Source organism: Carettochelys insculpta, chromosome 13, assembly GCF_033958435.1.
Source record: "Carettochelys insculpta isolate YL-2023 chromosome 13, ASM3395843v1, whole genome shotgun sequence".
Lineage (NCBI taxonomy): Eukaryota > Metazoa > Chordata > Testudines > Carettochelyidae > Carettochelys > Carettochelys insculpta.
Window position 1 is genome coordinate 27,010,412 of NC_134149.1, and position 24,184 is coordinate 27,034,595.

General features: G+C 47.1%; 1 protein-coding gene across 2 annotated transcripts; it reads left to right on the forward strand.

The window, feature by feature from the left end:
- Window positions 1-1,221: 1,221 nt before the first annotated feature.
- On the forward strand, window positions 1,222-23,912 carry ARR3 (arrestin 3). Of its 2 annotated transcripts, XM_075007583.1 has the most exons (16): window positions 1,222-1,238; window positions 6,266-6,296; window positions 6,779-6,839; window positions 7,474-7,518; window positions 8,348-8,547; window positions 9,264-9,323; window positions 9,698-9,765; window positions 10,344-10,479; window positions 11,245-11,329; window positions 13,259-13,331; window positions 14,089-14,226; window positions 14,941-15,024; window positions 15,776-15,799; window positions 19,444-19,496; window positions 21,300-21,309; window positions 23,813-23,912. In XM_075007583.1, exons 1-16 carry the CDS (start codon window positions 1,222-1,224, stop codon window positions 23,910-23,912), a joined length of 1,185 nt encoding a protein of 394 aa, XP_074863684.1. The 2 variants fall into 2 exon arrangements, with proteins under 2 accessions (XP_074863684.1, XP_074863683.1); XM_075007582.1 differs by lacking the exon at window positions 21,300-21,309 and having other exon boundaries at window positions 19,444-19,500.
- The last annotated feature ends 272 nt before the right edge of the window (window positions 23,913-24,184 follow it).

Genomic DNA, 24,184 nt, shown 5'->3' on the forward strand with positions numbered 1-24,184 from the left:
CACCAAGTGGGATCACATTATTATCCTCTTTTTACAAGGGATAAGCTGCTGAGCAGACTGCAGTATCGAGAGCATAAGGTCAACAATTTCAGAAGTAGCACTAATCCTGGCTGTTTCAGCTTCTGGGCACCTAGTTTAAGACAAGCAGGATCTAATTCAGAGGTGCTGAGCCCCCACAGCTCCCATCGAACTTGTACTTGAGTTACTCGTATCTTGTCAGAAGAGGACAGAACCTCAGGAAGGAACTTGTCTTCCAGGGAAAGCCAGCTCTTCATCCTTGCTCAGAGATCCCTACCTGCGAGGTTGGATGTAGTTAGTGGCTTGATTATGAATTGGTCTTGACTTCTCTAGGCTTGGTTTTCTGCCTCCCTTCCTTGAGGGCTCACACTATAGCAACCAACAGTTTCCTCCTAATGAGTCATGACAGCAAATTTCTCGCAGAGAAAGGCTCATGGGAAATGCTAGCTCTTCTAGCAGCTTCATTCATTCATCCCCCTTTTTCAGTCTTGCCAACACTCAACAGTCACTTGCCATCAGGATGGCCCACAGTGGTCCTTCTGTCACCTTCTAACATATGTCTGGCCCTACTCATCACTCTGACCTTTTCCAACCATCATTTTCCTTGCTGCATTCCCATGTGACAGAGGAGGGAGTGGTAGGATAGGTCAGTTCCCATTTGGGTGATGGTGGCATCCTAGCACCACAGTTTAACTTGCCTCAGTGGTGAATGCACCAAGGCATAGGCACGAAGTCCTTAGGGAATCAGGAGCTAACCTGGGCTGGGAAAGAGAAAGCTCTAACCCTGCTCCTCTGTTGTTCTGAGGTACATGAAGGGATGAGTGAGACCATAGTCTGAGACCCCAGGCTGAAGGACGGCCCTGGCCTATCCTGATATCACAGTGTCCCATCAAAGGATGGACCTGTCATTGTGAGAACTAAGGCTCCTAGAGGTCTCACCCCACTAACCACAGGCTGCAGAAACAGGGGCACTATCCAGACCATGGCCTGAACACTTTTTGGCTGGGCCAGACTTTGGCACTATGACCCCAAGGGTCAGGTCACAATGTGCAATGACACGTACTCAGAGCTGGTGGGGTATGTATAAGGCCGGGAGGTCAGGCTGCATGTGCAGGTGGGGAGAGGCTCTCTGAAGTCCCTGCTGCTGACTGTTTTCTGTTCCTTCCTTTTGCAGACACCCTGCTGGGCAGTGACGGATTGAAAATGTCAGACGGCTCCAAGTATGTCTTCCTCTTCCCTCTACCACTCTGCACTGGATCGGGGCACTGCAGGGAGCCAGCATGTGGCACCCTTCCCAGGAAAAAGGGATCCCAAACACACTGGTTTAGCTCACCCAGCACTGGTGGAGGCAGCCTGTACCCTGCATAGATTGGATGGGATGGGATAAAGGCCCGTTGTTTTACAGGTGTCAGCTCCCACCTGGTGATGTCTTGTCACCACCCATGTCACCTTTTGCTCTCTCTCCAAGTGACATTGGAATGTGACATTGTCTAGGGATGGGCAGAAGTCTCAGACTTGTGTTTAGCAGCGGGTGACAAGGACTTTGCTTGGCTTTGGTGGCCTCTCCATAGCTCTGTCACGCATATGCAAAGCCACGTGCTGGCATTATGCAAGCTCGCCCACCCTGTCCCCGACCCAGAACACAGCCTGCTTCTGAAGGAAGCTGGGCGCTTAATGTTAGACTTGAATGCAAAGGGAATGAGGGATTATGGTAATGCGAGTTGATGCTGAAATCACTGTCAGGCTCTTAGCATCAGCCTTTGGCTGGCAGAGCTATCCCAGGCAATTTTAATCCTCCAGTGTCTGAGCCTGGACCGTGATGGACATAGAACCAGAAGAGCTGCCTACCCAGCTCAGATCACTGACCCTCCTAGTCAAGTGTCCCAACTCCGCCAATATCAAACCAGTCCAGTGGTCCATAAAGTCCAGTGTCCTGGCACAAGCAGTGGCCAGTTCTTTATACTTGAAAGAGGGAGGAATCCCACCATCACAAAACCACTGACGCTTGTGGGAAGCAGTGTTCATGTGTAGCAGTTGGGCACAGTGACTATAAAACCGACATCTAACTCACAGATCCAGCAGTCTGGCTTTGCTACTGAAGGTCCCAAGCTCCGTCTCTTCTGATGAGAATGGTGTCTGCATGAGTACGCAGTCATATCCATGTACATGGGGGTTCTCTCCTCACCACTGGGTGCATCAGTTTGTGCCAGTAAATAAGAGCATTGTAGTAGTAGTAGTAGGCATCCTTCAGTCTGCATAGACTATGGATCGCGCCCTTTAAAGTTTCAATTGAGGACTTCATTTACAGCGTCTATTGTGACTATGAAGACCCACACGAGAGTGACAGTCCTTGCTGCATCTTTTGCAGATGTAGTGGGTGTCTGGCAAGTCCTTATTGTGCTTTTTGTGCGCTCGCTTCTCCTCTGCTAGCTGTCTGATCTTCATCTCACCCTTCTGAAGGCCCTTGTGTAACCCCTGCCTCCATCTGCTGTGGTCATCTGCTAGTTCTTCCCAGTAGTCCAGCTCGATGTCTACCTCTCTGAGGTCTCTCTTGCAGACATTTTTGTAGCGCAACTGGGGGCATCCGGGAGGTCTTTTGCCAGAGGCTAGCTCACCATACAGGATGTCTTTTGGAATCCTTCCATCATTCATCCTGTGGACGTGGCCAAGCCAGCGGAGTCGACGCTGCCTGAGGAGGGTGTGCATGGTTGGGATTCCAGCTTGCTCGAGGACGGCGGTGTTGGTCACTCTGTCCTTCCATGATATTCCAAGGATGCGCCTGAGGCAGCGCAAGTGGAAGACATTCAGCCTCTTTTCCTGGCGGACATACAGAGTCCAAGGCTTGCTGCCATAAAGGAGGGTGCTGAGGATGCAGGCTCTGTAGACCTGCGTTTTGGTGTGAGTGTACGGCTTGTTGTTATTCCACACTCTCTTGCTGAGTCTGGACAGAGTTGTGGCTGCTTTTCCAATCCTCCTATTTAGCTCAGTGTCCAAGGACAGGGTGTCAGTGATGGTGGATCCGAGGTAAACGAACTCGTGGACGACCTCTAACGTATAGTTGTCAATGCTGATTGATGGGGATTCAGCAACATCCTGACCGAGTACATTTGTCTCCTTTAGGCTGATGGTAAGCCCAAAGTCCTTGCACGCTTTGGAGAACTGATCCAGTAGTTTTTGAAGCTGGTCTTCTGTGTGAGACACTACAGCAGCATCGTCTGCGAACAGCATGTCTCTGATGAGGACTTCTCGCACCTTAGACTTAGCTTTCAGCCTTGCAAGGTTAAACAGTTTCCCATCAGATCTTGTGTGCAGCAAGATGCCCTCTGTTGAAGATCCAAAGGCATGCTTCAGGAGGAGTGTGAAGAAGATCCCGAACAATGTCGGAGCAAGCACACATCCTTGTTTGACACCACTCCTGATTCTGAAAGCATCCGATAATGCGCCGTCATATTGGATGGTTCCTCTCGTGTCTTCGTGGAATGACTGGATCATCTTGAGTAACCGTGGAGGACAGCCTATCTTGTGGAGCAGTTTGAACAGACCATCCCTGCTGACCAAGTCAAAGGCCTTGGTCAGGTCGATGAAGGCTATGTAGAGTGGCTTTCTCTGCTCCCTGCACTTCTCCTGCAGCTGCCTTAGAGAGAAGACCATGTCAATGGTAGACCTCTCTGCTTTTCTGGCAGGGTAAAGCCCAAGAAGAACCCAGAGAGCATGGTGTTGGCTTTGCTGTCAGAAACACCCTTCTACAAATGGTTGATTTAGTCATGGGCGGATCAGAAAGACTTCTTCGGATCACGCTTCAAACTTGCGCCGGTCCTGTCCACCTGATCAGCGCTTATGCTCCAACCCTGTACGCCACACCAGAAGTAAAAGACAAGTTCTATGACATGCTTAGTGCTGCTGTAGCGCAAATACCTGCTTGTGAACAACTGTACATCTTGGGTGCCTTCAATGCAAGAGTTGGAGCTGATTGGGCCTCATGGCCTTCCTGCTTAGGACACTTCGGTGTGGGAAAAATGAATGACAATGGACAGCATCTCCTTGAACTGTGCACGTACCACAATCTGTGCATCACAAACACATTCTTCCAAACGAAGCCACAGCACAGAGTGTCATGGAGACACCCACGCTTGAAGCACTGGCATCAACTAGATGTGGTCATCACTAGGCGTAATAACCTCAGAAACGTCCTTCTGACACGCAGCTATCATAGTGCTGACTGTGATACAGATCACTCGCTAGTTTGCTCCAAGCTCAAGCTGAGACCCAAGAAGCTGTGCTGCTCTAAACCTGCTGGAAGGCCCCGCATTGATGCCAGAAAGACAGCAAACTCGGAGAAAGCTGAAAAGTTCAGAGAGACCCTCCAGGAAAATCTGCGCAGCGGCCCTGGGGGCGCCGATGCGACATCCAAATGGCAACATCTGAGAGATACAGTTTACAACACGGCCTTGTCGGTGTTTGGAAGAAGAGCTAGAAACACGAATGACTGGTTCGAAGCTAACTCCGATGAGATGATTCCAGTCATTGAAAAGAAGCGCGCTGCACTCCTGGAGTACAAATGCTCACCGAACCAGAGTACCCAGCAAGCACTTAGAGAGGCCAGAAGAACAGTACAGCAGACAGCCAGGTGCTGTGCCAACAACCACTGGCTCCAGCTATGCAGCAACATCCAGACCTGTGCCGACTTTGGTAATCTCAGAGGAATGTAAGAGGGTATGAGGAAGGCATTAGGACCCACCCAGAACAAGATGGCACCTCTGAAATCCAAATCTGGTGAAGTCATTGCTGACAAAGCCAAACAAATGGAGCGCTGGGTTGAGCACTACTTCGAGCTGTACTCACGCGAGAACGTTGTGGTTGACGCAGCCCTCGATGCCGTCGAGCTCCTACCAGTAATGGACGAACTGGATCAAGAACCGACTGTGGATGAACTGAAGACAGCCATCGACAGCATTGCAGCAGGAAAGGCCCCTGGTCAGGATGGTATACCACCAGAGGTAATCAAATGTGCCGCGGACACACTCCTGGAACCCCTACATGAGCTACTGTGCCTGTGCTGGAAAGAGGGTGAGGTTCCACAGGATATGCGTGACACTAACATTGTAACGTTGCGTAAGAACAAAGGAGACAGAAGTGACTGCAACAATTACCGTGGAATCTCCCTCCTAAGCATCACTGGTAAACTGTTCACTCGCGTCATCCTTGGCAGACTCCAGAAGATTGCTGAGAGGGTGTACCCCAAATCGCAGTGCAGATTCCACGCAGAGAGGTCTACCGTTGACATAAGAGCATTGGGAGCCCATGTAACCTTTTACCCTACTGCAGATAATGTCTAACTGGGGCAGAAACTTGCCCATAGCATACACTTCTCTAAAGCATGAGAGTTTAGAGTTACTATGGCCATGTCTTTACTATGGGAACTGCAACAGCAAAGCTACAATGCCACAGATAGACTGGTATAACCTTTAGGAGGGGATTTTCTGTCTCTTTATGAGCACCACCTCTCCAGCTGCATTTATACCCCGGCTTAAGTCAGCAGAGCTTACTAGGGTGGATTTTTTCCATCCCCCAACATTTTAAGTGCAAACCAGGCCTGAGCATTTGACAACAGTAGCTCCCCATCCTGCAGTGGGATCCATTCCGCAGTGCCAGCAGGAAATGGAGGAGCCCTGTCTGAGAAACCTGCGATAGGTCCAGGACCGGTGCCTGGCTGCCCATGTTCCACAGTGAAAGGAGACATACACAGCCCCTCCCTAACCCAGGGAGGTGTTCATTGGTAACACTCTCACACTGCAGTTCCAAGCTTTTCTCCCCACCCTCTAAAATGTGGTTTGGGGCAACTGTATGTCCTCCAACCCTCCGTGTCAGGGGTGTTCTCCCTGTGATAGCAGGCAGAGGAACCTACAGCACAGAGCGCTCCGAGCATAGGATATCTTCTTCCCCCCAGTCGTCTGAGTCTTCACCAGGCAGGAGCAGGCTCAGAGTCAGTTGAGTCTGACCAGACAAGGGACTGAATCCCTAAAGACCCTGAATATACATGACCTCTCCTCCTACAGCCAAGAGTTATGAACTAATGAGTTTAGGATACAGACAGCCTCGCTCCCCAGCTTCTTCCCAACTACTGCATGAGCCGACTCCCTGTCTCCTCCCTTTGTCTGAACTCAGCACTTTGGCAGAGGCCTGGCTGCAGGAACCTGCACACTTTTCCCGCAGCATCCCAATGCCTTTCTGTTTGTTTCTTCTGCAGGGTTTTTAAGAAGACCAGTCCCAATGGCAAGGTAAATACATACTGAGCTCGGGTACAGCAGGGAGGCAGGGAGGGGACAACTGCAGAACACAGAACGTGCACATCTGTATCCCAGGACACTGTACATATTGAACTAAATTGTATCTGATTTATCCAGACACTTCTGAGAGAGACTTGAAGGAACATGTGTGTCATAGACGTCATACCAGGGGGATTTTCAACCCACCAAGAATCCCTTTGTGGGGAATCCTTTCCCCTTCCATCTCTTTCTTCCTCTGCTTTTGATGCATGTGTCATGGTGCTATGGTGATGCCTTTCAGGAGGATTTATTTTTTTAAGGAATCCTTTATGTAACCGTGTCTGGTCTGATCACTTGAGTGATCACCATATCAAGAGATCTCCATTCCTGATCCCAGCCACAGCTACAAACTTGAAATGTCCAATGAGCAAATGAAGAAAGACAACCAGCTTCTTTGTTCTGATTTCTGTTCTTCCCCCACATGCTGCCTCCAGTTATCCATCTACTTGGGGAAGAGAGATTTCGTGGACCATGTTGATTCCGTGGAACCTGTAGGTGAGTGATGTTACTGACCTTATCTTCCCCCTCCCCTTCTGTGAGCCAGGATCCTCTTCATGTGACATGGCAGCTGACTGTTGTGTAGTTGGTTGTCACTTTACAGACGGGGTTTCATGCGGTCAGATCCTTAGCTGGCATAAAAAATGGCTTAGCTCCATACGTGGGAATCAGCAGCAGGAGCAAATGAGACTTGTGAGAAGCAAAAATTCTGGTTTTCTGTAAGCAGCTGTAACATAAGGCAAAGGTGGGTGAGGAAGAAAATCTAGCCTGTAGGAGACAGTAGACAGACGTGCACTGACCCTGCTCACACAAGCACACTAAAACCAGCTGTGTGGTCATGACAGTGCGAACAGCTCACACGACTGTGTACCTGGGTGGTCAGTCAGAACCATACGTGGAGAAAACTTGTCACAATAGAAGTGGGTTGAAAGTGTTTTAGGAAGTGGGAGCAGCTCTTCAAGATGCAACTTCCTTGTGGGATGGGGCTAATGTGTCTTTGCAGGTAGAGAAAGAGCTGATTTCATTGATGAAATGTTCTGACAAAAGTGCATTTTCAAAGGCCATTCTGACCATTTGTGACCCCACCACCTGTGAAGCTGAGCTCACCGGCATCTCTTGTGCTTGTTTGCAGATGGCGTTGTCTTGGTTGATCCAGAGTATCTGAAGGACAGAAAAGGTAACTCTCTTCAGCAATAACATGCAAATATTGAGGTTAGGATGGGGGCACGAAAACTGGTGCAATGGGCCATTGTTTGTGCCTTTGATTGTAGTTAGTTTCAAGTGCCTACTGCAGTGGTTTCCAACCTGGGGATCACGGACCCTGGGGGTCTGCGAAGGCGTTGCAGGGGGTCTGCTGGAAAAATAAAAGATAAATAAATATAATCATAGAAAATAAGTTTTAAATAAATTGCAAAGTTACAATCAATTATTATTTTTAAATTTGGTATCTTCCAATAAGGTTATTAATTGCTGTACAAAATCTATGTTGGGATTTCCTTTTTCATTTAATGAAGAGTACATAGCCGCTAGAATTGCCTTTGATGGGGGTCCACAAGAGGTTTGGGGGAGTGACTGGGGATCCATGAATGGTTAGGGGAGGTGACTGGGGGGGTCAACACTAGCTAAAGGGTTGGGCACCACTGGCCTAGTGATTACCAGCATTTTCCTGTTCAAAGCAACCTTTCCTGAGTCATAGATGAGAGATTGTCTCTGTCTTCTGCTCTTGTTTTCTCATTTGGGGGCTGATTCTGAAGCTACCAGAAGCTTGAGGACGGATTTTATGGATCTTCCTCTATTTGGACTAGTCTTTACAGCCTCAGCCTGAGATAACTGAGTCAGATTTTTGTCTGCACAAGGAAACTGCTTTTAATTTTGAACCATCATTAATGTGGTCTCTTCCCTTGTCTCCATCCCACTCCTCCACCTGCCCTTTCCTCACTTCCATTCCTTCCTTCTGCTGTCTACTTTTCTCTCTTTCAATTTCCATCTCTCCTGCCTGGCCCCAGTGTATGTGGTCCTAACTTGTGCATTCCGCTATGGCCGAGATGACTTGGATGTCATTGGCTTGACCTTCAGGAAGGACCTCTATGTCCTGACTGCTCAGGTGTTTCCTCCTGTGCCAGACCAGACACCCATTTCCCTCACTCCTTTGCAGGAGAAGCTGATGAAGAAGCTGGGTGACCATGCTTACCCCTTCACGTTTGAGGTAGGAGCTTCTCAACACCTGTGGCTCTTTGTATTCATGCACTCCACTAGCTCTTGCTGTACACAGACGCTCAGAGGCTGTGAAGCTGGGGCCACTCCACATGCTCCCCAACAAATGATCTAGGATCAATGGCAGCTAAGTCAAGATGTTAATTCCTGGCAGTATTTCCCTCAGCTACATCAGATCAAAGGTGCTGCCATATTGCTGGGGGAGTAACACTGGGATTTTTGTCCCGTGGGGAAGTAGACCTGGGAATGAGGTAGAGCCAGCAGCAGCAACAGCTTGAACACAAGCTGCCTATGGCTAGACATAAAGCCTTTATCAGAGACAGTGTCATAAAAAGCTATGGCAGGACTATGGGGCCCAGAACGAGGTGCTACCTTTGTGTGGTATATGGAGGTGCATTGTGTTCATGTGACATTCCCTGCTCTATTTATGCCTGAAGGTGCTAACCTTCAGGCCCACCCCATATTCAGCCTGTAGGAAACTCACCTGTTGCACTCTGCGCTGCTACCAAAATATCTGCCAGGGACACATTTATCCTGCTTTTAGCTGCAGGCCTCAGGGGATTTCAGCTTGGGATTTTCCCATCCTGATGCCCCTGTCCTGCTGGATGCCAGGATGAGTCCAACAACACAATGAGTGAAGGGGAACCTGATTGTGCTGTTCTGCTGGGTGGGGTTTGGTGTTCTCCATAAAAATTTCCTCTCCCCCAGATGGCGATCAACTTGCCCTGTTCAGTCACCCTCCAACCAGGACCAGATGATCTTGGAAAGGTGAGCTCGGGTGCCGCGGCTCCTGCCTATCATTGGCTTGAATGAAAAACACGGGGCGGGGAGGGGTGGAGGAATTCAGAATCTGCCTCCAACAACCTACTCCAGTTCTAAGGCTCCAAAAATCAGCACTGCTTCCATTGTGGTGTCAAGGAGAATGGTACGTCCCGCTGGGGGCAGCTGCTAGAGAGAATGGCATAGGCGCTTCATGCAGGGACGGGTTCTTCAGAAGGGTTGGTGATACATGCTGGTGTGATGAGGCAGGGAGGTGAATAAATGTAACGACCCACACTTATGATCCTTGGTGGAAGTTAAAGGGCCCTGTTCCACCCAGAGCCATAACACAATAGCCTTGTAACCATCTGTGTTTCCCGCAGGCATGTGGTGTGGACTTTGAGGTCAAGGGATTTTGTGCTGAAAATCTGGAGGAGAAAATTCACAAGAGGTAATCCCAGTGTATCCCTTTCCCCCCAGGTCTCTAAAGCAAAAGAACCAAGTCCTCCCTCAGGCCGACCCCCTGCAGGATGGAGTTGGGGGCATCCCTGAGTTTTTACTTCCCAGGCTTCATTCCCCATCAGCCCTGCCTCATGTGGTTTGATTTAAGGGTACCAGCCAATGTTCCCTCTAATCTTTTCCACCCATGTGTGGAATAAATTTTTGTTACTTGCACAGAGGCATGTGCAAACATTCACTACCAAGAGAAACACAAACATAGCCGTGGGCACTCTTTTAATTAGCTGGATGGCATTTGAAACTCTCTAAGTGGCCACACACGCACACACAGCTTACAGGGAACAGTGGCTGCCAGCCTCTTTCCATTTCTGATGCTTCTTCAGGACAGACTCGGGTTTGTTCATGTAGCCTGGGGCAGGGAAATAAAGGTTTCCAGCTGTTTAAGCAAACAGACATTTAACTCCATTCTTTTACTCTAGCTGAGGCAGAAGAGTGGATTACGGGTGGGACCCCCTGGGATAGACTCAATGTCTCTGTGCTTATAGGCCTGGCCATTTCTCATCCCTGCAGGAATTCCGTGCGCCTGGTGATCCGAAAGGTTCAGTTTGCTCCAACGAATACAGGTCCACCACCAAAGTCAGAGACCACCAGGCAGTTCATGATGTCTGACAAGCCCCTACACCTTGAGGCCTCTTTAGATAAGGAGGTATGTACCTGTATGAGCCTCCCACCTGTGCTCTTGCATGTGGGGGCCTGTCCCATAGACATACGTGCTGGTCGTTCCTTCTGCTGCTGGAGACCAGTTACAGCAGCAATATTCAGCTGTGAAACTGAGACTCCAGAGGAGGCTCTTATACCCCCTCCTACCTCCTGAGCTGCACTGCTCCCAGTGTCTCATGAGCTGGGGTTTCAGAACCCTACCTCTCAGGTTTAGCAGCTGTGGGACTCTGGTAACAGACCCTGCTTATGTGATGATAATATTCCTTCAGTGTCTCTTGAGCCTTTCGTTCTCTCTGCACTGTTTGTGTCTCTCTGCCTTCCAGCATTCACCATTCATTTGCCAACAAACCTGAGGCTTCATCTCAGGCTGTGCTTTGCCCTGTGGTGAATCCTCATGAGTTTAGCTGGGGTGGAGCAAAGTCTAAAATTTTGAAAATCCACTGGCTTTTTTCTTCTATTTCTGTGTATCTACTGCTTGGAAACAGACCTCTTCCACAAGCCCAAGAAGATAAAGGATCCCCTCAGATCTGGGCTGTCCCCTTCTCCATGGATAGGAGAGATTTCTGGTGCACATTGAATATGCATTCCCTGGGGTCCCTGCATCGTGGCTTTTACAGGGCTTGCTTTCCATGGTGCCGTCAACTTTGACTTACCTATTTAGGTCCTTGCTTTGGTGACCATCGCTGTGGTATCTAGCTACTTCCTTAACTTCTGTTAGCACACGCTGTTACCAGATCCATTGTGATTGCAGATCTTTTACCATGGAGACCCAATCAGTGTCAATATTAATATCAACAATACCACCAACAAGATTGTGAAGAAAATTAAAATATCAGGTGAGAGAGAGAGTGCGTGGTGCACACCCCCCGCCTCAGCCTTCCTTTCGCGTTCTGCCCTACACTTTACTCACGTCCTGCACTCCAGGCAGGTGCTGCAGGGCCTTCAAAACACCTTTGTTAGCTTCGGGTTTCATAAATGAGGGTGCACAAGGGCCAGGAATCTCACTTCCCCAGTAGATCCACAGAGCTGGTTGGGCACAAAGCTCAGTGCCTCCCATCTTCCCTTATCCCAGGCCCAGAGCAAAGTTCCATGCCTGCTCTTCCTCTCACTCACATTGGTACTACACCAGAGTAGGCCCTTGGACTCCAGTGTGCTTACATCTCAGTTAAACCAATGGGAGTGAAGAACAAGGTTCTCTGTGTGGCTCAGGGCTGCAGTTCATATATGGAATAAATTTCTTAGCCATCACAGAGCTCAGGTCATTGGCAGATGGATGAGATGTAAAATACCCAAGAGACCAGGAGTCTGCACTACATGTGTTATGCTGCAGCTTTATCTCACTTGCAGATTAAGTGGTGAAATGACTAGGAAAATCTCTGGGAAGTCTGTGAATATCCCACTGGTTCAAGGGAGTACTTCTTGAGGGCTATGTCTACCCTAGCCCCAGACCTTCAAAAGGTGCATGATAATGAACCTAATCGAAAGATGCTAATCAGGCACTGCCATGAATATGCCGCACCTCATTAGCATAATGGCAGCCGCAGCACTTCAAAAGCGCCACTTTCAATCACACATGGCTCATCTAGACGGGGTCCTTTTCACACTTCAGCTATGTCTACGCTAGAAGCATCTGTCAACGGAAGTTACTGTCGACAGGGAAATCTCGACAGAACCTCTGTCAACAGATTGCATCTACACACAACTTGCTCTGCTGACAGAGACCTGCCAGACTACACTGCCCTCTGGTGCCAGAAAGCAGAAAGGCAGCTCTGCAAAGAGGGGTGCCCAGCAACCGAAAGGCCTTTCTGTCGACAGTGTTGTCATGCTTCAAATTTCTGAGGGATAATACTGTCAAGGCAAATGCAGAGTTCTGTCAAGAGTCTGTCGACAAAATGCTTTCCGAGTGTAGACGTACCCTTAGTTAAGTCGACAGAAGGCCCCTTATGTCAACAAAACTCTCTAGTGTAGACCCAGCCTTCGAAATCCACTTATTCCTGTTTGGTTATAGGAACAAGGGGCCTTCGAAGTGTGCGGGGGGGGGGTGCCTTTGAAAAGAACCCCATGCAGATGAGCCACACATGATCAAAAGAGGCACTTTGGAAGTGCTGTACCTGCCATTATGCTAATGAGGTGCTGCATATTCATGACAGCGCCTCATTAGCATCTTAATTAGGTTCATTATCATGCCCCTTTCAAAGTTCTGGGGCTAGTGTAGACACAGCCGAGATGTTATGGAGCTGCAGTGCCACAGGGGCATGCATGGTGGGTAGGGGCAAGCAGGGGAACCCCCAATCTCAGTGTGTCTCTCTAGCCTGCTGCTTCTCCTTCCCTGCTGCTGGAGTCCCAAGCATTGCCTCTGCCTGCATCCCTGCCCCGCCTCAGCAGGCAGTCTGCAAAGCAGGCAGCTGCAATCTGTGGAAGGGTGGTGTATGGGGAGAGGAAGAGGAGCCAGTCACCCTGCTGCTCCCTCCCTCCGTCCCACGGCTACAGGGACACAGAGGGGGTGAAGTTGCCAGAGGAACCACTGCCTCCTTGCTGCTGGGTGTCTCCATGAGCGGCATCCTGAGAAATCTGGGTGTGGGGGGGAAGGTGGCAGACGAGCCTTCCATTTGTGTGTGTGTTTAATGTGCCCCTACAAAAGTGGTCACCTGTAAATTCCTGGGCCTGCCTCTGCACAGAGCCAAGGAAAGTGTGTGCAAAATCCTAGGGGATACCTATGTCATTGACATGATAGACTTGTGTTCCCTTTCTCTCTCTCTAACCAGTCGAGCAGATCACAGACGTGGTTCTCTATTCGCTGGACAAATACACGAAGACTGTTTGCACAGAGGAGATAACGTAAGTTAGAGGAGGAAACAGGCCAGATACCACTGGGCTTGGCTGGCCAACAGAGTATGTGGATGAGAGAGAGAGACCAGGAGTGGGAGGAGAAAGATGGGGAAGGAGAGAGGAGCAGATGACGTTTCAGTGCAGAGTGAGACTAGCCAGACTTCTAATCGAAAATAAGAAAAGAGCCACTGGGGTTTGGAAGGGACGTAAACCCCAATGTGTCAAGGAATAAGCCAATCTCTAACTACCGGGGGTTAGGAGGAACCTTCCCTGGGGACAGGCTGTCAGACAGCTGCTCTCAGCCGGGTCCTTGCAACTTTCTCTGGAGTCTTTGGTGCTGGCCTCCGTCCAAGAGAGGATATTGGACTAGCTGGGTGACAGGTCCGATCCAGTCTGGCAATGCCTGTGCAAACGAAGAGGGAGAAAGTGAAAGGGAGGCAGGAGAGAAAAGAGAAGAAGGGTGGGATAGGAAAAAGGAGATAGAGAAGCTTGGGGACACAGACAGCGGGGGGGGTGTGGCTGGAGGAAAAGAGATTTTTCTCTTGCTGGGGTGTACAGATAGCACAGTGCAGGGAAGGGATCAGGTACTGTGCTGTGGCCTGGCTCTGCCCAGCGGCACCTGCTTTGGGTCTCTAATCCTCGTTTATTCCCCTGGTGCAGCAGCGGCAGCTCAGCTTTCCAGTGGGTTACATGCAATTGTCTCTCTTCTGTCCTCTGTTGGGACTTTCGTGGCTGTTCTGAACTTTCCTCTCTGCATCTCTTTCAGTGACACGGTGGCTGCCAATTCCACTTTCTCCAAAAGCTACACAGTGACCCCCACCCTATTAGCCAACCGTGAGAAGCGTGGGCTGGCACTTGATGGCAAGCTCAAGCATGAGGACACCAACCTGGCCTCCACCACCATGTAAGAGAAAGGCCTTCTCATAGCCCACACCGTCAGCACAGCTGATCTCTTTGCTTCTCTTGTCAGTCTCTGCCAGACAACAACACCACTCCCACTTTGTACCATCCAGGCCTGCTCTGCCAATAACTACATAGCCAAACCTTGTGCTGCAGCTACCGTTCCCCTAATGCAACCCTGGGCCCTTGCACGCTGCTTATGTACTCAGGCCCATCCTGCCTCACTCCCTGCAGCTTTGTTTCTACGATCCTCTTGAGCAGAGACTGTTCATGCTGAAGAATTTGGTGATCCTGTGATGAGGACACACACCGTCTGATCCCTCGGGTGGGGGGTGGGAGGGCCTGACCAGGATCTTTAAAAGATCTCATAGCACTCTTTTTTTTTAAGAGTAAGTGCATCTGCCCTCGTGTCCTGATAAAATTCCAGCGGAGATAATTACCATTCACCCCCAGAAATTCCTCCATACTTTCAACTAAATTACCTTCGCTTCCTTTGTGCCATACAGCAGTGGAGTTAAACAGCTACTTCCCTCTGCCCAAGGTGGAGCTCCCTGGCAAACAGACATTATAGGATTCTTCTGGCATTGTTGTGGTGGCTTGAATATATCTCAGTAGCTGTCATCTTGATCATCGGGTGACAAACTCATCCCCCTCTGATCACATGGGATATCTCATCCCAGGTCATTAGCTGACCTCTTTTCTATGCTTTTCCTTGTAGACTGAGACCTGGGATGGACAAGGAGGTATTGGGAATCCTGGTGTCCTACAAGGTGAAGGTCAACCTGGTGGTGGCCAGAGGAGGGTGAGCATCTCACTGGTACTTAGACTGTAAGTTCTTTGGTGTAAGAGCTGTGTGTTTGAACAGCACCTGGTATAATGAGGTCCTTGTCCATGAATGGAGCTCCTAGGCACTACGTTAATACTACTACAGCTAATAATACTGCTCTGCTGATGAGGTAAATAGCTTAATAACTGGATTTCTTAGTGTGCCTTTGGGGCCCTTTCTGAACTCTATAAACAATTAAGGTATCAGGTCATCCACATGGCATCCATTCCAAATGGGAGCCTTGGATTCTAAATGATTCCCATCCCGGACTCCCAGGTCACATCCCGCTGTTTACCCCTGCAGCTCACTTCATTACCAAACCTTCTCTAATGTCCCCACCACACATAAGCAAAGCAAGACAATGTGCTCCAGAAAAAAATCTTGTAAAGTGAGTGTATAATTAGTTAAAGACCATACTTAAAGAGTGGTTATCAATGATTCCTTGTCAAACTGGGAGGTTGTATCTAAGGGGATACCACTGGAGTCAGTCCTAGGTCCAGTACTACTTGGGTAATGGAGCGTATGGGACTCTTTACACATCACCATGGGATACCTGGTTGCCATGACAGAAGGGACCTATGAAGGGTGTCACTCACCTACCCAAGGTAACAGGGATACAACATGAAAAGTCTCAATCTCCATGAGGGGACATTTTCCACTCATTCATTGCATTTGTATTTGTTGTATTGTTTTAACTGCATTCTGTATTCTTTCTTTTGTCCCACAGCATATTGGGAGATCTCACTTCAAGGTAAAGAACTGAATTGACAGGAATCTATCAGGAAGGGTGTTCTCTGCTAATGGAGCTTGACAGTTGGATGGTGCTTCGGTCCCAGAGACAATTAATCCTCCTTTCAGTGTACAGGAATGAATAGCTACCCCTCCTCCCCCAGCTTCACACCTCCAACGCGTGCGCATACGCACACCTTCAGACATCTTGTATGAAGCTGTGATTGTACACCTGGACTGAGGTGGAGAGGGATGCAGGAGACAGACATGTTGACAGTCTTTGGGTTAGGTTAAAAGGGGTAAAAAACAGGGTGTTGTCATGATAGGGGTCTACTACAGACCACCTAGCCGGGTAGAAGAGGTGGGTGAGACTTCCTCTGAACAATTAACAAAATTATCCAAAACACAGGATTTGGTGGTGATGGGGGACTATCCACGCATATGTTGGGAAACAAACACAGCGAGGCACAGACTATGCAGAAAGTTCTTGGACTGCGTGGATGATAATTTTTTATTTCAAAAGGTGCAAAAAGCTACAGGGGGGGAAGCAGTTGTAGATTTGATTTTAACAAATAGGGAGGAACTTGCTGAGAATTTGAAAGTGGAAGGTAGCTTGGGAGAAAGTGACCATGAAATCATAGAGTTCATGATTCCAAGAAATAGTGAAAGGGAGAACAGCAAAATAGAGACAGTGGGTTTCAGGAAAGCAAATTTTGGTAAACTCAGAGAGCTGGTAGGTAAGGTCTCACATGAAGCAAGATTAGGAGGCAAAACAATTGAAGAGAGTTGGCAGTTTTTTCGAAGGGACGTTATTAAGGGCCCAAAAGCAAGCTATATTTCTGCATAGGAAAGATACAAAGTATGGTAAAAGACCGCCTTGGCTTAGCCAGGAGATCTTGCAGGATCTCAAAGTTAAAAAGTAGTCATATAAAAAGTGGGAATTAGGAGAAATTACAAAAGATGTATATAAGCAAATAATAGATGTATGCAGTGTCAAGATTAGAAAGGCCAAAGCACAAAATGAGCTCAGACAAGCTACAAACATAAAGAGTAGAATCACAGAATTATAGAATACTAGGACTGGAAGGGACCTCGAGAGGCCATCAAGTCCCAGCCCCCTGCCCCAATGGCAGCACCAAGTACTGTCTAAACCATCCCTGATAGACACCTATTTAATCTGTTCTTAAATATCTCTAGCGATGGAGATTCCACAACCTCCCTTGGCAATTTATTCTACTGTTTGACCACCCTGACAGTTAGGAACTTTTTCCTAATGTCCAACCTAAACCTCCCTTGCTTCAGTTTAAGCCCATTGCCTCTTGTTCTATCCTCAGAGGCCAAGAAGAACAACTTTTCTCCCTCCTCCTTATGACACTTGTCATTCTATAAATACATTAGAAGAAAGGGGAAGACCAAGGACAGGGTAGGCCCACTACTCAGTGAGGAAGGAGAAACAATATCAGGAAACTTGGAAACAGCACAAGTCTTTGATGACTTCTTTGTTTTGGTCTCCACCAAGAAGTCAGATGCAGAAATGCCTAATGTAATGCGTGCTAGTGGGAAGCGGGTAGCCTTAGAGAATAAAATACTAAAAGAACAAGTTAAAAATGACTTAGAAAAATTAGATGTCTGCAAGTCACCAGGGCCTAATGAAATGCATCCGAGAATACTTAAGGACCTGATAGTGGAGGTTTCTGAGCCTTTAGCTATCATCTTTGAAAAGTCCTGGAAGTCAGGAGAGATTCCAGAAGACTGGAAAAGGGCAAACATAGTGCCTATCTATAAAAAGGGAAAAAAGAACAACCCAGGAAACAACAGACCAGTCAGTTTAACTTCTGCGCCGGGAAAGCTAATGGAACAAATAATTAAGGAATTAATCTGCAACCATCTGGAAGCAAATAAGGTGACAGGTAACAGCCAGCATGGATTTGTAAAGAACAAATCATGCCAGACCTATCTGACAGAGTTTTTTGACAGGATAACAAGTCTTGTGCATAAGGGAGAAGCAGTGGATGTGGTATACCGAGACTTTGGTAAAGCATTTGACACAGTCTCACGTGATCTTCTTATCAATAAAGTAAGCAAATACAACTTAGATGGGGCCACTATAAGGTGGGTGCATTACCGGCTGAATGAACATTCTCAGAGAATAGTTATTAATGGTTTGCAGTCATACTGTAAGGGCATAACAGGGATCTGTTTTGTGACTGGTTCTATTCAATATCTTCATCAACGATTTAGATATCGACATAGAGTATGCTTATTAAGTTTGAAGATGATACCAAGCTGGGAGGGGTTGCAACTGCTTTGGAGAATAGGGTCAAAATTCAAAATGCTCTGGACAAACTGGAGAAATGGTCTGAGGTAAACAGGATGAAGTTTAATAAGGACAAATGCAAAGTACTCCACTTAGGAATAAACAATCAGCTTCATACATATGGAATGGGAAGAAACTGTCTAGAAAGGAATACTGTGAAAAGGGACTTAGGGGTCAGAGTGGACCACAAGCTAAATATGAGTCAACAGTGTGATGCTGCATTAACAGGAGTGTTGTGAGCAAGACACCAGAAATCATTCTTCTGCTCTACTCAGTGCTCATTAGGCCTCAGTTGGAGTACTGTGTCCAGTTTTGGGCACCACATTTCAAGAAAGATGTCGAGAAATTGGAGAAAGTCCAGAGAAGAGCAACATGAATGATTAAATGTCGAGAGAACATGAGCTATGAGGGAAGACTGAAAGAACTGGGCTTGTTTAGTTTAGAAAATATAAGACTCAGAGAGGACATGACAGTGGTTTTCAAGTACCTCAAAGAGGATTACAGGGAGGAGGGAGAAAAATTGTTCTCTTTGGCATCTGAGGATAGGACAAGGAGCAATGGGCTTAAACTGCAGCAAGGAGGTCTAGATTAGACATTAGGAAAAACTTCCTAACTGTCAGGGCGGTTAAACACTGGGATAAGTTACCTAGGGAGGTTGTGGAATCTCCATCGCTGGAGATATGTAAGAGCAGGTTAGATAGACACCTACGGGCGATAGTCTAGATGGTGTTTGGTCCTGCCAAGAGGGCAGGGAACTGAACTCAAAGACCTCATGAGGTCCCTTGCAGTTCTAGTGTTCTATGATTCCATTGTCAAACCCCACAAAGGGTTTGTGTGTCCTGCTGATTCTGCTTCTCCTCTGGTCTCTCATATTTCCTGCTCAGCTGCTAGTGTAATTACCGAACCGATGAGTTGTGCTAAGAGAACTTGACTCATAGTTGAGGAAGGAGTGGATCCGAGGCCTTTTCTGGCCAGAACCATGATTTGCCGCCTGACTTCTTTCCAGTCCAGTCTCTGAGCTGTATTTTGCAGCACCATTCAGGGAGCTGGATAGTGTTTCTAAAGCAGAGCATACAGCTGCTCCCCACCCTGCCCTTGTCCCACAGAAGTTGTTACCTTTTAACATGTAGCAGTTCTAATTATGATTTTGATTATCTGATTGTTGCAAAGCATTGTGGGATGTTCCCATGACTCCCATAAGCAAGCCTGAGCTGAGACAGTCAGACCTGCATTTGTGCCCGTTGAAAAGACTGTCAAGTTCAGGAGAATTTAACACATGCTTGTGCTCTTCCCTCACATCCACCCATGTATAATTCTCCTGTCTAACAGAAGTGTGTTTTTTCTTCCAGTGATGTTGGAGTTGAGCTGCCTCTTATTTTAATGCACCCAGAGCCCACTGATGGTAAGTGATCACACTGGAATACAGTTTTCACTTGCAAGCAGCAGGAAGGAAACACATTCATATTCATGAAGGAGTCAGAATCACTAGTGACACTGCTTATCCCTCAGGCTAGGTGAAGGACTTCAGCTCACAGAATTTCCAACCCAGATGGAAGCAGACTTCAGAGCCTTTCCAGGGTTGAATCAGTTCATTTGCCTTGTGACTCTGTACTTTCTGATTTGGCCAAGCCTGAAAGCTCCAATGCACCCTGAAAGAAAGAGGCTTGTATTATTCCCTCTCCAAACGGAACGTCCTCACTTTCTGTAACTGACCCATCACTGGGTTCCCATGATACCCCACAACATGTGCCTATGATACCAACAACAATATGAAAACGGCATTGGCTGTGCTTCACGGAGTCCTTGTTTCCAATGGATTTTGAATCAGTAAGAGCTATTCCCACTTACATTTTGGGCATGATCTGTCTATGATGCAACCAGGGAGGTCTCCTGTAAGTTTGCAACCTAACAGGACCATCCAGTTCAGCAACCAAAATAGCTGGTTGGTCAGCAACCAAAATAGCAAGAAAAGCCTTTTTTTTTTTGATAAAAACTCAATAATTCAAGAACCGGAATCCATATGAATATCAGATGGTCCTTAATAAATAATGTCAAACCACATTTTTGTAACCCCTATTTTAAGAACAGTGCACACACAATGATTTGTAATGCAATACATGTTTACTGCAGGATAGTCACAAAGTTTTCACATTTTCTATTTCCTCACACTTTACGTGTGCATATTTCTACTTCTATCTTCCTGACTTTCACTCCTGAGCCCACTTTAATTATGCCAATTTTACTTCACGTGTTATTTCAGTTTCTTTCTTAAAGTGTGTGTTGCCTTTCACAGCAGGAATGCCGCAAGCTTCCTTTCCCTTTTCAAAATCAAGACTTTATTAGCAACACAATCAAAACAAAAATACAGTATTATATCACACAGTGCACTGTATACATTAAAGGCGGGGGTTATCCAATGGTTTGAGATCACATATTGTTTGCTATATAGCTAAGAGTTGTTCATTTTTGAACTTTTAGACGTTCACTCTTTATTGAAAATAGTCAGGAGGGCTTCTTTGTTTTTGTTTTTTTTAACTTTGTAATTATAGTGGCGAGAGCCACAAAAAAGTCCTTGAAGAGTTGCATGTGGCTCTGGAGATGCAGGTTGCAAATCCCTGACCTAATTTCTTGCAGACTTTGAACACACTTTTCATCACACCACTGGGCTATACTGTGATGGCACAGACATCACAAATTCATGATGTCATGGTTTTGTTGTGGAGGACAGAGTTGTAAGGGGATAATCCAATGGCCAGCCAAGACTACAGGCTAATGTTCAGCTGGAGCAAAGGGCCTATTTTGCAACTGTGTGTCTTAGCTGCTTTATGCAACGCACATAACAGCTTTTGCTGTGAAGTGTGTCTGAGGCTTGTTCAGCAGAATTGAGGGGAGTCACTTTTTAAACACAAAACTTCACAATGTGTGTAATGTAGTGGAAGGTTTGACACTGTGTTGAGACCTAGACTGAGAAATATTCACAAGGTTGCCTAATGTCTCAGCCACATGTGTACTATTGACCTTCCACAGTAACTCTGCAGATAAAACACATGACCCCTTTTTGTTATTTGCCCAGAATGTGTCTTTCCAATAGAAATATCCTAGTGGTAAGAATATGTCCTTTGAAACGCCTGTTTCAGACTAACCTCTGTGTGTGTCTCTTGATTTTTCTCTGCATTCGCATGACCTGTTTGTAAATGGGCTATAGCCAAGCTCAGGTAAGGAAAAGTTCTTTCTTACTCTACGCCAAAACTTTCTGTATGACATCTGTTCCACAAACTCATTGAGGATAGATGCAATAAGTAAGTAACCTGTTTCCATTTCAATGTGCATTTATGGAGTCTCCTGTGAGTGTCTTGAACCAAAAGATCCATCATATACCTTAGGCTCAGGCCCCACAAATTTGGGCTCTCGACATCACAACAGGCACTACGACATTACAGTGTGATGCCACTGCTAAAATGAGTGTTCTCATAGCAGGAGACACCAAAACTGGGAGGTGAGGCATGCTGCTGCTTAATTTCATTTAGGTTTTTTTTGGCTTTTCTTCCCCTTGCTAAACCATACTGGCCCCTGCTGTTTCAGACCCAAACTGCGCTGCTTCTTTCAATGTTACTTCATTTTCTGGAAGGAGATGATGTCAATGACTTGGCTCCATAGATCCATGGACTGCTCTGTTGCTATGGTAGATGTCTCACTGATGGAGACATCTGTCCCTTGCGTCTATCAGCACAGCTGAGAACACACTACAGCTTTCATTGTCCTGTTGCTTCCTTGATAATCTCAGCTGGGTCCTGGTCACTGAAGCTTAGTGGCTGCTTGAGGCCGCACTCCAAGCCCTGGACTACAGGAAACTCTAACCAAAAAACAAAATCCAGAATATCCACAGGGAGAGGGCACTGGCTGAATTCTCAGCTGCAATAAATCCTGTAGCTACCATAAATGGTGTAGGAAATGAAGTGTCTCAACAGGACACAGATCCACCAGGCTTGTTACCACCAAGTCCTGCAATGTATATATTGACAGACAGCCTTACAAGATAAAGTACTGTGTTGTCCTGTATCAGAGAGGTAGCCACATTAGTCTGTATCTTCAAAAACAACATGAAGTCCTGTGGCACCTGATAGACTTACAGATATTTTGGAGCGTAAGCTTTCGTGGGCAAAGACCTGCTTCATCAGATGCTTCAGATGTTGTCCTGGAAATTCTGTTTACCTCCAAAACATTCTCTCCAAAACACAAAATCAGTCTGGTAGCACTTTAAAGACTGACAAAATTGTTTTGATAGTATATAGACTAGCACGGCGATCTCTCTGTTACTATTCTCACCAAAGGACTTTAACTATGAAATCCTACTCCTTCAACTGGCAGCAGTTTATACTGACCAACGTGCCAGGATGGAATTGCCACACTTACATGAGTGTCCTCTACGAAATCTCACGATGTCAAATCCATTCCCCACTCCAAAGTCCACCCACCACAGGCTCACCAATCAGGAGGGAAACAAGCGGGCAACTGTTCCAGGGCCTGGTGATATAAAAGGGGCTGGAGCTCCCAGCCACTGCTGTCTCTACTGCAGTGGAAGCCAGTGCCCTGGGCCCTTTAAACTGCTGCCAGAGCATAACACGGGGTGCTCCGGGGAGCACTGAGGGCTGAGTGCGGGGATGCCACAGTTTGGGCAGTGCTGGAATCTGGCTGTCACCCATTCCACACCTGCCCAAGGCTTCCAGGAGTTCAAACAGCTCCCCCCCACCCCACACACCTTGCCCAGGGGGCTGGCAAAGCTGTTGGCCTCACTTACCCATTATGAATTTGGTCTGTACTTGCAAGTCCATGAAAGACCCATTTTTGTGTCTAGTTATAACCTCCAAGTGGCTGCTGTTACATTCTGGAGAAATACAAGAAAATCAGAACAGTACTTTGGGAACAGAGTCCAGGAGCTCCCTGTACATAGATGTTTGCCTACACAAATTCATATTTTTTTCTCAGCAAAGGCTGGGCCCTTTACTCTATGGGCCTAGTCAGGATATTTAAGATTTCTCTCATGAGGGAGGAACATCCTTGATCTCTCGCTTTCCTCACCTTTCATGCAAAGTTTGTCAAATCACTTTCTATTCTTGAAATTTTTGGACCTCTCTTTGTTGCATTTTCTCCTTTTTCCCACCTTCTGTTCTTTTTGTGCCTCTCTTTTTCACTGTGTCATTTTGCTTTTCCCTTTTGCAAGAAAGTAACTAATCCTCATTATGTCTCTCTGGCTCCCTGTTTTAAATCATGGTTTGAAACTTTGTCTTCACAAATCTCTTTAGATGGTTTTTCCCCTCCGCACGTGCACCCAGCCTCATGTCCTGGGCAGAATTCTGGAAAAAGTCTAAGCCCCTTGAACAGCCATTTACCTTTCATCAGCACTTCTTGTGGATTTCCTTCTGTAAATGTCCCCCAATGCACCATCTTTACCAGTTAGCACTCTGAGCCCCCTGAACATGTTCACTGAGAGATCCTATGAGGTTGGGTGTCAACAGAAAGGGGACATTATCTCCTGGTCCTGATGATATGAACAGGGGCTTCACCCTTTTGGGACTTTTATGCTGTGACTTTCCCTCCTTCCCACTCCAGCCTTCCTCCTCGGCTCCCCTCTCCCCCCGCCAAAAAAAGGCAGATGATGTGTTTGGTCAAACAAACTTCCAATTCTGAGACTTCACCGTATTGTCTTTTTCTCTACAGTGAGGAGGACATTGTGATTGAGGAATTCGCTCGCCAAAAACTGAAGGGGGAGAAAGATGATGAAGATGAGAAGGAAGAAGCAGACAATGGAGAAAGCTAATCTGCTGTCCTGCCCAACCCAGCCAAAATGTGTGGTAGTGATCACTCCAGTGCACCAGTTTGGGGCATAGATTTTTTAGAGGAGTTCCCTAATGTACGATTCTTATATTTGTGGTGTGATACAATCACTGTTAGCAACTATAATTATTGGAATGCTGCCAAGGAAACACATTACATTCTGTTTATGCCACTCACTGGAATTCTGCAACATTCTGCAATTTCTTTATAAATAAAATTATGTAAATGGGAATATGCAGAACTCTATTTTGGCTT

Coding starts and splice junctions, on each gene's coding strand:
- ARR3 (XM_075007583.1), top strand. Junction 9,324..9,697: donor GACCAGATGATCTTGGAAAG/GTGAGCTCGGGT, acceptor TGTTTCCCGCAG/GCATGTGGTGTGGACTTTGA. Junction 15,800..19,443: donor TTGGGAGATCTCACTTCAAG/GTAAAGAACTGA, acceptor TTTTTCTTCCAG/TGATGTTGGAGTTGAGCTGC.